Raw genomic sequence first — 17,075 nt, 5'->3', positions numbered from 1 at the left:
ATTCCTTATGGCTATTTCATTCAACTAGCCTTTGTATTAAATGATTGTAACTTCATTCAAACGGTTACACATTTAAATGCTCAACATGCAACAACAGTTACACCACCACACTCTCTGTTACAACGGTTAATGCTCATGGATGTTCCCTTCAACCAACCTTTGCAATAAATGATTATTATAACTCCATTCAAATGGTTATGTTTACCCAAAAAATTTCAAACATTTGCACATTTAAATGCTCAACATGCAGTCAATGGTGTTGGGATATCCATGCATAAGGCAGAAAAAATAGTCCCACATCGGATATGAAAGGGATGTGGGTGGGTTAATAGGTACTTGGGCACCCTTTCCTTAATGGCTAGCTTTTGAGGATGAGACCCAAGTCCTTAACAAGTGGTATCAGAGTCGAGACGTGGATTTTTTATTTGGCTGAGGGTTCTCAGGGTTTGATCTCAGGCTCCACGTCAGCTCCCACATGCAGGGGGAGATCGGGATCTCAGGCTCCACTTGTTTATCATGCGCGTGGAGGGGGAGATTGTTGGGATATCCACAGATAAGGCAGAAAAAATAGTCCCACATCGGATATAAAAGGGGATGTGGGTGGGTTAATAGTACTTGGGCACCCTCTCCTTAACGACTAGCTTTTGAGAATGAGATCCAAGTCCCTAACACAACGGTTCCACCACCACACTTTCTGCTACAATGATTAATGCTCATCAACCAACAGGATGGCTCAACCGTCGGTGCCATTACATTGATTCCTCATTGTTGTTCCCTTCAACCAGCCTTTGCATTAAATGATTGTAACTCCATTCAAAAGGTTACACATTTAAATACTCAACATACAGCCAACTGTTACACCACCATATTCTCTGCTACAACGGTTAATGCTTATCAACCTCCATAGTTCACCAATGGTTATATGCCTTCAATTTTAACATCTCATAGTGGGAATAAGTTCTCACAATTTAATTTGTTTAATGCACTTAAGGATCATTATAGGGCTCATCAATCCTTACAAATAAGGAGTGGTTATACTTCTGTTACAGGTGGCAACGAGCTCCTTCAATTGGTTATGAATTATAATAGCCTTCAATTTCTCAACAATCAAGTAGCACTAACCGTAATATCACAATTGGCCAATGGTATGTCAAATGCTCTAGCGTTTCAAGTACTCTCTACAAGTAATGCCCCAATGGATATGGCCGTTACAGCTCATTTGGCATCTAGTTTAGAATCATGTATTTTAGTTTTCATTTCAAGGGAGAAAAACAACGTGGCTAACTCCCTTGTCAAGAGGACCTGGTTCTTGATGGGTGGAACTATTTGGCCTACTTCCATTCCATGGCTTCATGAAGCTTATAATTCATAATCCATGTGTATTACATGTTCTTATCAGTAAAGTTTTGTTTATCAAAAAATTAAAAAATAAAATCATAATTATTTGTTATGGAAAATTAGTGGGATGTGTGATCCCAAATCACCCCCTCTTATTTTGATGAACAATTTATCAGACGAAATAAGAATTTATGATGTCCATTCTCAATTGCTTAAGGTCACCTTCAACTCACTAATCCTATAAAGGGGCTAGAGCAAACATGCATGTCAAGCAAATTCCATAATAATGTGATAAAACCAAGTTGTTTTAGGGAATGGCTATGTATTGCACTAGTTGTTTCTTATTCCAAACCTCTTGTTATTATTTTGATATAACACTGGCTGAAAGTTAAAAATTGAATGTACAATATGGGGTAGTGTGTCCTGTAAGGGAGTGTGACCCCTATGCACAAGCAGGGGCCAATGGGAGTGCGTGCAGAAGAATCTTGGGGATGGCATTTTCGAATTTCATGGGAGTAGGGTGGTCATTTCACCCCCCACTAGTAAACCAGTAGCAAAATTTCATTGCATTAAATGTTATAAGAAGAAAGGAAATCCTTGCTCCGTTGGGAGCAAGTCCACCAAGAGCTCCGAACGCATCAAGGGCTCTCAAAACATCCCATCAAGGATTGCGGGTGGAGACCGCCCAAATTCCACTGGTGTGATGGTTTTACTAAACAAATCATATCCTACAAACTTAAATGTTTAGATCGGTTTTCGCTTCAATCCTATAAGATGGATTGATACCTTTGCCGACAACTTGAAGAAATCTCGCTAGCTAAGTGGTATAGCGGACGTCAGTGAACAACTTAAGTAAGTGATTGGTCTACACATGGGTTCGAATCCCAAACGAGATGTATATCATATAGCATATAGTAAGATGGGTTGAAGTTATACATGGTTGGGGTTTTTCTAGTCTAGTAGAACTAAAGCATTTATCTGGTCAAACACAAATATATGTTACATGTCAGATTGGATATAACATAATTTTGTGGACTGATCAACCTGAATGTCTGGTGCTTAAATGTAAGTTTAAACCAAAATAGAGTTAGCCAAGTGACAAAATAAGATTTTAAAACATTCAGTTGAAAAATGAAAAATTATTAAAAAGGATAGGACAGCTGAAAATATAAAGGAATATGCCAATACGTGGAAGGGTATATGATTGAGTCTTAAGTCTAAAATATGACGTGGCTAATCTTTACCATTTCTAGACATCCATCGTAAAATAATAACTACAAATAAAACCCCTTAAGGAACTTACGAACCCTCAAGATCATTGCCATATGTGTTTCAAAAAATTTTATTTTTATTTCACGGATCTGAAAAGCCGGTTTGTACAGTAATATGATGGAACGTAAAATTCATACAACATTTTTATTTATAATGCTTGCACTTATCATAACCATATAGTAAAAAATTGTCATATCATCATTTTCATGTGGCGAAACATGTTGTCAATCTAGAAATTGGATAAATTTTCTAAAACTTTGCAAATATTAAATTGGGAGAGAGTTCTCTGTGGGGGAATGCAAGGGCTACGCACGTGACAGCCAATGAGCGTGTGCGCTAGCATCTCGAGGTTGGAATTTCTGCTTTTCATGGGGGATGGGGCGGACATTTCGCCCCCCACTGTGTCTGGGCATGGCCTCCCTCCCCCCCTCCAACAAAAAAATATTTTTCCTATTAAATTATAGAGGTTGTTTCATCAAAAGTAATATATAGTTCTACAATGAGGCCCCACTATTTCATGTCCAAGAATTTATAAAATAAATGATAGAAAGTAAAATATTTCATTTACTTTATTCTACTTGCATGAATTATCCATTAAAGAACATAACTATAAATAAACACAATGAGAAATAAATTAGTATGTACTTAAAATAAATCTACGAAACAAAATTGTCAATTGTTACTAGTTACCATGTCAACAAATAAAATAAGAAAATAAAGAAAGGGATAAAGTTGTGCACTGGGGGCACAGGATGCGCCCAGAAACATAGGGGGTGGGTGAAATGACCGCCCCGCCCCCTAGATGACCCAAACCCCGCCCATGTATCTGGGTGCAACCTGTGCCCAGATGCGTTCTCAGACAGAGAACGCGCCCCATAAAGAAAATTCTCCTTTTCCCTTAAAAAAGGTACTCACACAACAACACATGCACTTGGCAACCATTTGTTGGGTTTCTATACAATACCAAATATGGCCCCATTAAAGTTCTCACATATACACACATTTGGTCGAAAACCCATCAAATAGATTCTTTTAGGCTCTATTTGGTCGGATGGGAAATTGAAGACAAAAGAATGGAAATTTTTAAAGTTAGATAAAAAAAATTTGTGAATTCATTACCCAACATGATTGCATAAATATTTCTATGTAGTAATGATACTTTTTAGTTGTAATTTATTTTTTTACTTTTCAAATCCAATTTAGATGTAAAATAAAGTAAAATTAATGACCAAATATTAACTAATTTAGAGTTAGGTAATGATTACAAAAGTTTGTTTATTAGGTTTGTACATTTCACTTCCCTTCCCTTCAGTTTCCCTTGCAACCAAATGAAGCCTTATGTAGGTACTATGGTCTCCGGATGCGGATTGCGGGGATCTGTTGGTCCCCGTAGTCTCTTTTTTGGCGATAAAGGACATTAAGAATTGGTCCTATTTGGCATACATGGGGTTGGGATCATGCTTGATAAATTACAATAAATGGAGTCGCTACCTAGGGTTAGGGCCTAAGACCCAATGGGTGTGACTTTGTCCGAATTAACGAATAAAGTCACATGATTCCACCTGGTCTGGTCAGAGAATGGGCAAGGGGTCAAGTTACGAGTATGAGAAGGTATTAGCATCGCCCAGTAAAATCGATCTTTCTAGTATAGATGCTAGATATCGAATATTCTTTCCTTACGGCATTTTTACGTTATCATTCGAGACTAAAAAGATTATCAAAACGATGCAAAACAATAATAGTAAACATGCATTATACTGGAACAAATAAAAAGGAATTTAACTACTATGTACACTAAAGCAGTGGGCCTTTAAAGGACTACATTATGCCAAAATAAAATATGACGATTATATCTCTATGCAAAGATGTAATAGACCTCGGGTTATCTATCATCCCCTGGTTCAGGTGGAGACGGATGGTCGGATTATCACCCTTCTTGTTTAAACCACTTGGTGGTATTTGAATCAGAAATTGATCATTCGGACAGAATAATGGCTATGATGGAGACTTTGTTATCTATATGCAAACAAAATAACGACTACCGATGGCAATGGGGGAAATGTGATTGGTAGGATCACTCCTCAAATGGGGTAACGGACAGATCTACCCATGACTAGAGCGAAGAGGATGATCTTCGGGATTCATTCAAAGAAGCAAAATGGGGAGAGAAAACACTCTCAGAACTCACAAAGTGCGGGGTTGAGCCCTCCCTTTTCTCTCTTTTTCTCTCTTGATTTGAGGGTGGGGGTCCCTCTTATGTATAGGGGTGATCCCCCATTTGTGGCATTGTCTGGGACCATCGCGGAGCCGTGGTGAGAATGTGGCCCCCATATTTGCCGCGTTGTGGACTTTTGCGTGTCACAAGGGCTAAGAAAGCCATGGCGTCGCGGTTATGATATACCCATAGTCCTCAAATTTGGGTTTTTTAAGGGTTTCTCTGGGTTTTTCTGGGCTCGGGGTGAGATTCCTTCCATTCGTGTTCCATTGTCATTATCGTCAAGAGTAGTGGCCAAAATTCAGTGTCTACACTTTAGTATATAAAAGACTTTTTTTTGTGTGTGTGTGTGTGGGGGGGGTGTTACCCAACTAGTTTGGGGGAGAAACCCAAAGGCATAACAACTGAGATAACATGCCTTGTATGCTTTCATACGAGTTTGGGATACATATGAGTTTTGATGTGAGAGTACTGTAATCTTGTGAATCCATCTTTATTTGGTGAGCTTCTTTGTAGTCCTAGAGGGGGTATTTCTCTTGATGCCTTTGAAGCATCGGTCCAATGGGTTTTTCCTTTCATCTTGAAATTATTTTTCACGTTAAAATTGACATATGCTTTTGTGATTAGGTTGAGTTGTTCAATATATTATTATTTTACACATATTACACTTCAGAATGTGCCGTGTGCCGCATTTTGGAGTCTAAGAATAAGAATGCATACCAAACGAATGAAACGATACTTCTATCATCTCAGAATGTGTTATCGATCTAAAATACATATTTAGAATGCATACCAAACGGAGCTAATGGTGAGGGTCTTCTAGAATTTGGGAAGGAGAGATTCATTGAATCCACATACATCACCTTCAACTTGCCCTGAGCCAATCAGCAGAGGACACTTTACAGAGTGCAAATTCAAGATATGCTAGCTTACATGCTGGCATGAAATTGGCATTTTACTAGAGCGGTCTGGGGCATGATGCAATTGTGAAACACATTATATCACGGCCTCTATCTCGCCACATATATCCTATAAGAAATTCTAACATCCTTTATTGGAATGGTCCCACCATAAAGAGATTTTATATGGTGATGATACCTACACTTTGAACCCCATCTGATGCCCCTACTAGATCGATCGACGGTGTGTCAAAATCCAACTCGAACCGGTTGGATCAATCGGGAACGATTGAACAAATTGAATCAAACCAAAACCAAAGCAAAGTAGTTTTAGATTATTTTTTTGGAGACTGGTTAAAATTGAGCCAACTAGTTTGGTTGAATGTCCCATTTAAAATCGAAGATCGAATCAAACCACTGGGAAACCAATAAGAAAAAAAAGGTCAAAAATGTTTTTGTTCCTATCTTTTAAATGAGAAAGGGATTCATACAATACCCGAGTGCAGTTTCCCTCCAATGAGGGGATGGAAACTTAAATTGCTGAATAGAGGGTTTTAATGACGAGAGTATGTACGTTCCATGGGGGATGTGAGAGGGTATAGGAATCTTTCATTGACGCTGTGATAATATTTTTTCTTTTTAATGGAATCGAACCGGCTTGAAATTAGTATCGGACTGATAATAACCCGATAAAAGGGAATTGATAAATCCAAATTGGATTTTGGTTCGACACTATTCAGCCCAATCAAAGCCAGACCGAATTGACTGATTGACACCCCCTGGACCAGACCATAGACAAGGTTCGCCAAAATTATTTCCATTATCAATCGAGTCGTACACGTGTCCTAAAAATAATGAATCAGTTGAAACTTGTTACACTATGCAATGCAGGTGATAAAAACTTCCTCCACTCTCATACCTATTCCTCGCTAGTCTAACACTCCCCATCGTCGACTTTATTTAGCTCTTCGCAAACCAGACAAGCAGACATCACTCTGCAGTTCTTTGAATCTACAGAAATTAAGGTCGAGATTTGAGACAACAATGGCGATTACTCTTAACAATGGCTTCAAGATGCCCGTGGTCGGTCTCGGTGTTTGGCGGATGGAGGGGAAATCCATCAAAGACCTTCTTACCTCCGCCATTAAGATCGGATATCGTCATTTCGATTGCGCTGGTAACTTTCATCTTCATCACTTTATGCCTTTATCTTTAGTTCTATCCTTTTTAAAATTTATTTTCCTCTGCGATTTTTCCTTAACATTTTGTTTTCAATGATTTTTAGTCTCACTATGCTACTGTTTGTAAACTTGTAATTCATTAAAATTAGTTTGTAAACCTACGGACATTCGGTAGAGAAGAGTTCTTTTTAGGTTTTCGTGTTTGTGAGGGGTTAAGAGTTGTTGATCGTCAATCAAATTTCATAAATAAATTGAATCGGGTGAACTTGATCCCTTCAGTGACAAATATGCATCAACTTCTGTCGAGTCTCTGGAATCTGCTTGATCGTCGTGTCAAACAACTACTTGCAGTATGTGATCGGTATTGGTTTGACTTCTCAAGTTTGATCCTTAAAAAAAGAGTGTTCCTTTGCAAAAGTTATCTAAACTATCACCTCGTGACCATCATCATCATCCGTGATTTTTTCATGGCCACCACTACATCTTATCATGTGCAGAACAGTGTGGCACGAAGATAGCAATGGCCAATCGGTTCATCTATGAAAGTAGAACCTCCAAAAGTCCCGTCCTCAGTTTGACTAGTAGCATAAACCATCTCAGGCTAATTTCATTATCTTCTTATTATATACTTCAATATGAGGCTACTGAGCTAGGGCAACGCCAAAAAGTCATCTACATGTTGGAATTTCATGGTGTTAACTGGATGGATCTTTATCAAGTGTATGGTGGGTTCAGGGAAACACAATTTTTCTAAAGCCAGGATATTTGTATGCCTAAATCCTGAACTGAGAACAGACTCATACCTTGGAAAGAATTTTAGTAATCAATAATCAGTAAGCAACTTGCGATCATTAAATGGAAAACTAATTATCCAGCTTGCAGTTTTTATTCTTGGGCTTTAATCCTCCCTCACTTTAATTTTGGTCTCTTTCCACACGAGAAATGTTCCCTCACTCTACCTACTTCTATCAATAAAGATCAAATGCCCTGTGTAGTATCAACAAATTTAAGAATCGAAGAATATAATCACAAAGCATTGCAGCTTTATAACTGCTGGCTTTGTAGCCCAAGGCACATTTTTCTCTCTCTTTCTCTCTCTCCTTTTAATATTTGAGAATGTAAATTGTTCATCTATTACTCATAGATTATTTATCCTCACTTCACATAATAGACTCAAAAGTAAGGACCCGATTCTTCACAATGAGGCCAGTGAAAAGTTAATGTGCACACAATGGAGCAACTTTGCATGCCAAAACTTAGTACGGTTACTACACCTGTAAATAGTCTGGCATTTTACTGTTTATCTCCTGTAAAAGCTCTTCTCCCGCTCCTTCTACCTACATGCTGTATTACCGTCTGAGATGCATTTGCCAAGTAATAAATGTCTTATAACTGTTCCGTGCAGCTGATTACAAGAACGAAGCAGAAGTTGGAGAGGCACTTAAGGAAGCATTTCAGACTGGCCTTGTTAAACGGGAGGACATTTTCATCACAACCAAGGTCAGTTTAATTGCAACACAGACAATGGTTTACAGTTTACTTGTTTTTCTGTTGTCAAGAGTTCAGCTTCATCTAAACTAATGGCAGATTTTTTCCTCTATTGTTCTCTGGTTACAGCTTTGGAATTCAGACCACGGACATGTTCTTGAGGCCTGTAAAGACAGTATGAAGAAACTTCAGCTAGAATATCTTGATTTATACCTTGTCCACTTCCCTGTAGCCACAAAGCACACAGGTAGATTCCCTGTCTTTTCATAAATTACATTATTATGTGCTATAGTTTCTACTTTCAGTTCTTGTGATTTATACAGTGGATCTACTATTGAGCCAGTTCATGTACGTTGAAGATTCAGTTAACTTTGAGTGTTCAACCAAAGGTCCTCTTGAATTCCACGAAGCCTCAAAATCAGAATGATCAGAGGTTCTTATTATCTAATCTTTCTAACAGTTAGAGGAATATATATAAAGTTAATTTACAGGATTCACATCAGGTGGGTGGAGAGTATCTGATTGGGGGTGGTTTTCACATATAGCCTGTTCAACTATATAGCCTACTAAGATGTGTTGGCTGGCCATGTATGTGGATAGGGTTTTATGGTTCACCGAGGGGTGAGCTCTGGGAACCATGCCTCATTAAAATGATGGGGTGGATGACAAGCCCTTCAGGCTTCAAACATGGATTCTTAAAGTTCGTTGCTTCAACCTTATTACAAGGCATTTGCCTAGAGATATAGTGAGAATGTCAGAATAGGATATGGCCCTCCCAAGTGATTGGAAACTAGGATTAGGCTTATTGTGTGCATTTGTGTGGTTCAGAAATCCATTTATATACTTAGGCTACACTCTGTTGTCCGAAAACTGAGGGTCTTCTAATGTAAAACAGGAGAAAAGAGAGCTCTTCTATAGGAAACTGACAATGAGGTTTTCTTAATAGAAAAGTGATTATGGTCTCACTCGTCTCTCTCTCTATAAAATAAGGAGCACTTTATAAAAAAGTAATACAAAGAGGTGGTAGTACAGCAAAAAAAAAAAAAAAAACCTCTTACAAGGGAAGTCAGCTCATGGAGCTTAGCCTAAACCTATTTCAAAATAAACAGACCCCATACACCTATTTTAGAAAAGCCCCTCTTACAAGGGAAGTCAGCTCATGGAGCTTAGCCTAAACCTATTTCAAAATAAACAGACCCCATACACCTGATTTACTGAATTGTCTCAAAAGTTCACTCCCATAACAGAGCATTCGACCTACTGGCCATTATTTTCCATATCATCAGCCACCTCATTAGCAATTCCCGATTTGCACTGATCCAAGCAACAATTTTGAGGAAAAGGTACCAAATGGATCTGCATAGTGTAACATCTTGGTTCTTCTGCTGAATTTTTCATCTGCGTATGACATTGGATGAATCACCTACTATAGCAAGGTGGTCTCCCATATCAATCAGCAGCTCCACCCGAACCTTTATTAGTGCCATCAACTCTGCTCTGATTGAATCACCTTCCCCAATTGGTCCTAAGAAGACTCTTAACGCACTTTATTTTTTCCGGTGTTTTCTGTTGGAAATCTCTTATTTTTCTGACAAGCCAATGTAGTTCAAATTGAATTTGTTTCTCAAGTTATGATGGCTTGATGATTATGAGATTTTTTCTTTGCATTGGCTGTCTATACACAGGTGTAGGAACAACTGACAGTGCTCTCAGTGAAGATGGTGTGCTGGACATAGACACTACCATTTCCCTGGAGACTACCTGGCATGCTATGGAAGAGCTGGTCTCTCTGGGTTTGGTACGCAGTATTGGTATCAGGTACACTGACCTTTGCACATATCCAACCATATTCTGACGGGCATTTAACAATTTGATATGATGGTAATTTGAGATAAACATCCCACCCCCACCTCCAAAAAACAAAAACGAAAAAAAAGGGTAGAAAGATTCAATAGCATGAATCTGCATATTTTACTTTGTCAAGTATATAGAAATGTCAATGGTAAAGTCCCACATTACAAAAACAGGCAAGTGAAGAACATCAATTCATGAGAATACACAATACACCTCTTATAGTAGAATTAAAGTGATAAAATCAGGTCATCTGAACCTTCCAATTAGTCCAATATCTTGGCTTATCCTAGTTTAAGAGTGCAGTTTTAAGAATACCAAATAGTTGAACCCAGACCTGGCTGGTATGATCCATTCATGCCTGCTCCATCTCCAGACTGCAAGCTGTATTAATTATGAGTATAGTTGCTCTTATCATAATTATTTATCTGCAGTAACTATGACATCTTTCTCACAAGAGATTGCTTAGCCTACTCAAAAGTGAAGCCTGCAGTTAATCAGATTGAGACACACCCCTACTTCCAACGTGAATGTCTCGTCAAATTCTGTCAAAAGTATGGCATATGTGTTACAGCACACACTCCTATTGGTGGTGCTGCTGCCAACACAGAATTGTTTGGTTCAGTCTCTTGTTTGGATGATCCAGCCCTCAAGGTATTTTAAATTATTCTTTCTTGCATAGATTCTTATTAATAAATTTATTTTTTGTCAAGCTCAAAACTTGTCATAAACATTTTACCAGAATTTGATCTATGTTCGTTTTGTTTGATCAGGGTCTGGCTGAAAAATATAAGAAAACGGTGGCTCAGGTGATTCTCCAATGGGGCATTCAGCGGAACACAGTTGTCATCCCAAAGTCATCAAAAGTAGAGAGGTTGCAAGAGAATTTTGAAGTGCTTGATTTTGAGTTGACCAAAGAGGACATGGAGTTGATTAAGAGTTTGGACCGGAAATATAGGACCAACAACCCAGCCAAGTTTTGGGGCATTGATCTTTATGCGTAAGTAGTGTTTCTTGTAATTCTATAAGCACGGGATGGATCCTTGTTTCCTGGAAAACTAGGTTAAAATTTGGGGAATGCTGTTTGTAAACTCAAAAATGTTGCTCTTATTCTTGGATGCCTAATAAATCTGTCAAAATCCACAAACATGCTTAAGAAAATGTTTTACCCTTAGAGTGAAAAGCATATTGTTGAAGGAAGCAACAGACCAACATTGTGCTGTACCCTTTGTCTGTGCACATCGTTCTAAGCTTAATCGTTGTGGGTTCCAAGTGTCCAACCCTTGACCAGATGCTTTCTTTTCTGAGCAATGGAGAGCTCGAGCTTGATTGTTTGTTTCCGAGAACATCAGCTTAGTCTTGGCCGCTGCAAGACTAAGATAATGTGCTCTCTTGTGCCAGTATGGGTTGTGGTGTGACAATGTTCTTTTTATCCAGAGAAAAAGTGAAGATATTGTGATTTCTGTCATATTTGCTACGTTGGGTTTTAATGGGAGAGTATTATAATCTTGTGAATCCATCTTTATTTGGTGAGTTGCTTTGTAATTTAGAGGTGGTTGCTTGATGTCTTGTTAACATTGATCCAGTGGTTTTTCCCTTACGTTTTGGAAGAGTTTTTTCACGTTAAAATTGATGTGTTTTTATAATTAGGTTGATTTGTTCAATATATTATTATTTTATGTACATTTGGTAATTGTTATGTATCTACATTAAATTGCACACAGGTGGAAACACTATCGGTCTCCTCATCTCTCTTCTAGACGAGAAGATTGGGTTAAAAATTGGTTAAATGCTCGAAGCCGTTATGTAAGACCGACACGAATCAATAATGAGAATGCATAATGGGTTAAAGATGCGTTCGAAAATGTGCCACATTCTCGAACGCATTCTGGAATCTTAGAACAAGAATGCATACCAAACGAATGAAAACGATATTTCTATCATCTCAAAAAGTGTTACTGACCTAGAATAGTAGAATACATTCTTAGAATGCATGCTAAACGGAGCCTTAGCATATTAAAGGTGAGGGTTTTCTAGAATTTGGGAAGGAGAAGATAGCCCGTCCAGATTCATGGAGTCTATACAGATCACCTTCAACTCGCCCTAGCCAATCCAAGATATGCTGGTTTACGTGCTTGCATGTAATTGGCATTCTACTAGAGCGGGTCCAAGGCATGATGCAATTATAAAACACATAATGAGAGAGAAAAGAATCAAACTGAAACAACAGAACCCATATCCCAACCCAATGAGCCAGACAAAAAAACATTAGACATATGAGAGAGAGATGTTAGGGTTTAAGATTTAAGCACAAGGTTACTTAAAGCAATACACTCTGTATATCAAGTTTAGAATAAATAAGTTGCTGCATCCAGGCTCTAGCTAGTATTTAATTATTTATAGGAAAGACTAGGGTTTTAAGTTGAATGTGTTTTATCCAATGGGGCCTACCACAGCCTTATTCGTTATTCAAGTAGACTTATATTAGAACATATATTAGGATTATAGAATATACCCAACAATCTCCTCATATGTTCTCCATATAGTCAATACCAAGAATAGATAAATATTGTTCAAACGAAATATTGAATCAAATAAATAGAATGTTTAAAACTTTACTGAATCATAAAGTAAACTTCAAGAAATAAAATCTTTGAGTTTTATATCGAATCTAAACCCAAACAACAAGAAGTTCAATATGCAACTAAATAAAAAAAAAAAAAAATCATTGCAATCCTTAATGACTTTACTCATCATCAGCAAGATCCAGATTTAAACGTTCTGCTCCATCTTCGTCATCCTTTGTAATTGATCAAATATGAATTTCATAAGAAAAATGAATTCAATCATTTACATAAAGATTTAAGAGTATCTAGTTTCACAAGAAGAACTTAGTATAATTCATATAATGGCTGAAAATGAATCAAAATTCAACAATAAGCATTATCGTCAAGTTTTTATACAAGAACAAGAACCTATCCAATCTCTTTCAGAATGATCATATCATGTTTCCTTTTGGAATATTATAATCGTTATAACAATCGCAGATGTTGTATCATTAAGTTTAGAATGACACATCATACTATGAAGGACTGAAAGACAAGCATAATATCAATAAAACATATCAAAACAAATTTTCTTATTTCTTTGTGGAGTAACAAAATAAGGAAACGTCATACAGAAATTTGCTACACCATCAGTTTTGGAATGATTTCACAAACCTCCATACTTAGTAATTTTACCAAATTATCTGAAATATGTAAATTGTCACAAATGCTTATTATGGCTAGACGAAATTCAAATAATTCAAAATAACATAGGATTAGATTAAGACCTGTCTAAAGGGTCTTTAATCTCATTTTCTCCGCAGTTTTGAATGTTCAATCTTTGTTCAGTCCCTTTGTAAGGGCATCTACCATATTATCCTTTGATCGTACATCGATCAAAGTGATGATTCTGTGTTCTGTCAGATAATTCAGCATGGTCTGTTTCAGCCTGATATGCCTCTTCTTACTATTAAAGAGTGAGTTATTGACTATCGTTTTTATAATTTGATTATCACAGAAAATAGATAGAGAGTTTAACTTCAAACTTCTTAATAGAATATCCATAATCAGATCTTTGATCCATTCTGTTTCATCTCAATTTTAAAAGAATGTCACGTCGAATGTAATTTAAAAATAATAACACCAACTAGGAATGCATCACAAACAAGTATTTTTTTTAGGTTTAATTTAAACTGTAAATTCTCAAGATCAGTTACTTGAGGGAGAATTACCTTGTCTTCCTGAAATTTGAAGTCTATGAATTTATCCACCAAGTGAGTTTTGGATAGCTCTTCCTCTTTAAATTGGATGTCTAAAAATTCCCAGATCTCCTTTACAGTTTCAAATTTACTTTAAATTTCTGCAAGTCTATATGACAGACAATTCAATAAATAGTCTTTGCAAAAGTCTCCATCACTAACCCATTGAGATTTTTCAATATCAACACAGTCTTTGAAAGTATTCGTTACGGTATAGAACACATTCAAATATTTTAAACCAAATTAAGTTTTCCATTTCTATTCATTGAACTCAGATTCACTAAAGATTTTCAGTTTGATCATCTCAAACGGAACGACATGTTTCTCCATCTTAAGATTGTTATGTTTTTTTATTTAAAAAAAAAATATTTTAAGCAGAACAATCATACCTGATGAAAGGAAAAGCAAAGAATACCAATGAATCAAACACAGTCGGTGGGGACTCGATGGTATTCTGCGCTGGCATTGATGCTGGCATTAACGCTAGTACAAGTGCTGGCGTTGGTAACTGGTTGGCGACCGAAGCCAAAAAACTTTGACAATCAAATCAAATCAAAAGGTTTTTCTTTTTATTTTATTTTATTTTTTTTAATCAACCAAAGACAAAAGCTTTGATTAAAGCTTATGGACAAAAAAAATTTTCTACAAATAAATCTAGACAAATGTTTTGATAAAAAAGGCTTTCTGCCAACATCCGTTCCTACAAACTCTGTTTTTAGTCAATCAAATCAAATCAAGACCTTGACAAAAGGTGTCGGACAGAAGATTCCTTCAGACTTCCTTTTGTTTTAAAACGATCAAGCAAAGGCTTTGAAGACAAAATAGAACCGTGAAGCACCATTAAACAAAAACATAATTTTGCAGGGTTTCGAGTTTTTTTATTTTATTTTATTTCTTTGAATCAATCAATCAAAGCCTTTTAAGACAAATCAGAATCGATCTCACAAACACATAAAACCATGATTCCAAAATCTAAAGCCGATTGCAAAAGCAAATCAGAAACGAGATTTTGAAATCCAAAGTCGATTGCACAAAGAGCCAAAACCGTGAAGAATAAATAATGCACGATGGAGACGAATATCGAAGCAGATCTTTCAAAAATAAGTATTGTTTTAAGATTTTAAAAATAAATATTGTTTTAAGATTGTTAGGGTTTAGGTTTAAGCACAATGTTGCTTAAAGCAATACACCTCTTCTATCAAGTTTGGAATAAACAGATTGTTATCTCCAACTAGTATTTATAAGAAAGATTAAGGTTTTAAGTTAAATGGATTTTATCTAGTGGGACCTAGTACAGTCTTATTCCTTATTCAAATAGACTTATATTATAATATATATTAAGGTTATAGAATATATCTAACAAGAGAGAGTACCCAATCTCTGACTACAATGTGAAAAAATGGAAAAAAAAAAATAGGGAAAAGGCTAAGTTCATAGTAAACTTTAACACCTGCACTTGTAGAGCACTGGGTAAATATGTGAAGAAGAGTGACGAGGAAGTTCGCAGCAAGGTTCCTGGGCTAGTGTCACCATCGCTGTCGCTGAAAAATTTTCAGGTTCTTAACAGAGTTTTTCTTCCATGACGAGAAGAGAAGTGGCGGAGAGAGAGAGAGAGAGGAGACAGAAGGACATGAAAGAGGAGAGAGAAAATATTAGGATTGAGCGGAGTAAAATATTGGCATTCAAAACTTGACCGTTAAATATGCACTAGCAGTGGTGGATCGTGTAATGGAGACAATAAACATCCTTATACCACGGTCTCTAGGCCCTACACCTCATCCCACCTTGCCTGGCTGCCCCACCCCCTTGCCTTCCTCCCCTGCAACCACACATTGGAACCGCGCCCCACCTCACGGAATTGACGGCCTAACAGCGAGCCATCTCACCTCACCTATACACCCATCGCATTATTCACTGCCACACTCTGCAACCCACTCCTGTCCAGCCCAGCCCTGCCCCGCCCTTGCAACTCACTCCTGCCCAGCCAAACCCACCCGAAAACTGCCACAATCAAATGACGTTCGCCCCTGCGCATCACACCCCCTCTGCCCCCGCTGCAGCGACAAGTGGAATGGGAACGGTCAGGTGGTACGCATGCTATGTCAATCCAGCGAACTCCTAAAGAAATTTGAATCTAATTTCGGTTCATGAAGAACTAACTTTGTATTTCCACAAAAAATCAAAGTGATCCAAGGAGATTATGCTTCAAAGGAAATCAATGTATAAGCGAAGAAGACCACCATTATCCTGGAAACTCACTTGTTTATTGTCATTTAAATCAGATGGTGTTGATTTGAACCCAATCTGATGCCCCCTCTAGATCGACCGGGTGTCAAAATCCAACTCAAACCGGTTAGATCAATCAGAAGTGATTGAACAAATCGAATCAAACCAAATAAACCAAACTAAACCAACGTAGTTTTGAATTATTTTGTGGAGACAGGTAAAAATTTAGCCAAACTAGATGGGAAACTAGTAAGAAAAAAAAAAAAAAAAGTGATAAAAATGTTTATGTTCCTATGTATTATGATATGATTCTTCATCAAATCTTTCCTAATTTATTCTTCTCAAGTAGCAACAACAATCTTGTTAATTGTCAATGAATGTTTATCTTAATTGATTGTAAGAGTAATCTTAGGATTATTTTCTGTCATGATTCCTTGTATATTCATCCTCTTTTATGTATATTTTTCATATACAAATACAATGAAATATACACACAACTCCAGAATTCTGCAATCTATCTTCGTCTTATCACTATGTCTTAAATGAGAGAGGGATTCATACGGGCACCCATGTACAGTTTTCCACCATTGAGCAGGTGGAAAACTAAATCATTCAATAGGGAGTTTTAAATGAAGAGAGAGCATATGCGTTCCATGGGGGATGTGAGAATGTGTAGGAATCTGCCACTAAAAATTGAACAAGGCTGGCAGCCAAGAAAATGGACTAATACACTTCCTCTTAGGTTTTTTGTATGTTCTAAAATACCCTTTACGATCCCATTTCCTTGATTGCCAACCTTG

General features: G+C 37.2%; 1 protein-coding gene across 1 annotated transcript; it reads left to right on the top strand.

Annotated features, from left to right (window-relative positions):
* Positions 1–6,706: 6,706 nt before the first annotated feature.
* On the top strand, positions 6,707–11,386 carry LOC122661963 (NADP-dependent D-sorbitol-6-phosphate dehydrogenase-like). Its single transcript, XM_043857488.1, has 6 exons — positions 6,707–6,901; positions 8,311–8,405; positions 8,523–8,640; positions 10,079–10,211; positions 10,679–10,898; positions 11,018–11,386. The coding sequence occupies exons 1-6, from the start codon at positions 6,769–6,771 to the stop codon at positions 11,246–11,248; spliced, it is 930 nt and encodes a 309-aa protein (XP_043713423.1). The 5' UTR covers positions 6,707–6,768; the 3' UTR covers positions 11,249–11,386.
* The last annotated feature ends 5,689 nt before the right edge of the window (positions 11,387–17,075 follow it).

The sequence above is a fragment of the Telopea speciosissima genome, chromosome 5, assembly GCF_018873765.1.
Source record: "Telopea speciosissima isolate NSW1024214 ecotype Mountain lineage chromosome 5, Tspe_v1, whole genome shotgun sequence".
Classification (NCBI taxonomy): domain Eukaryota; kingdom Viridiplantae; phylum Streptophyta; class Magnoliopsida; order Proteales; family Proteaceae; genus Telopea; species Telopea speciosissima.
Note: the sequence above shows the minus strand (reverse complement) of the source record. Positions and strands in the feature narration are given on the sequence as shown.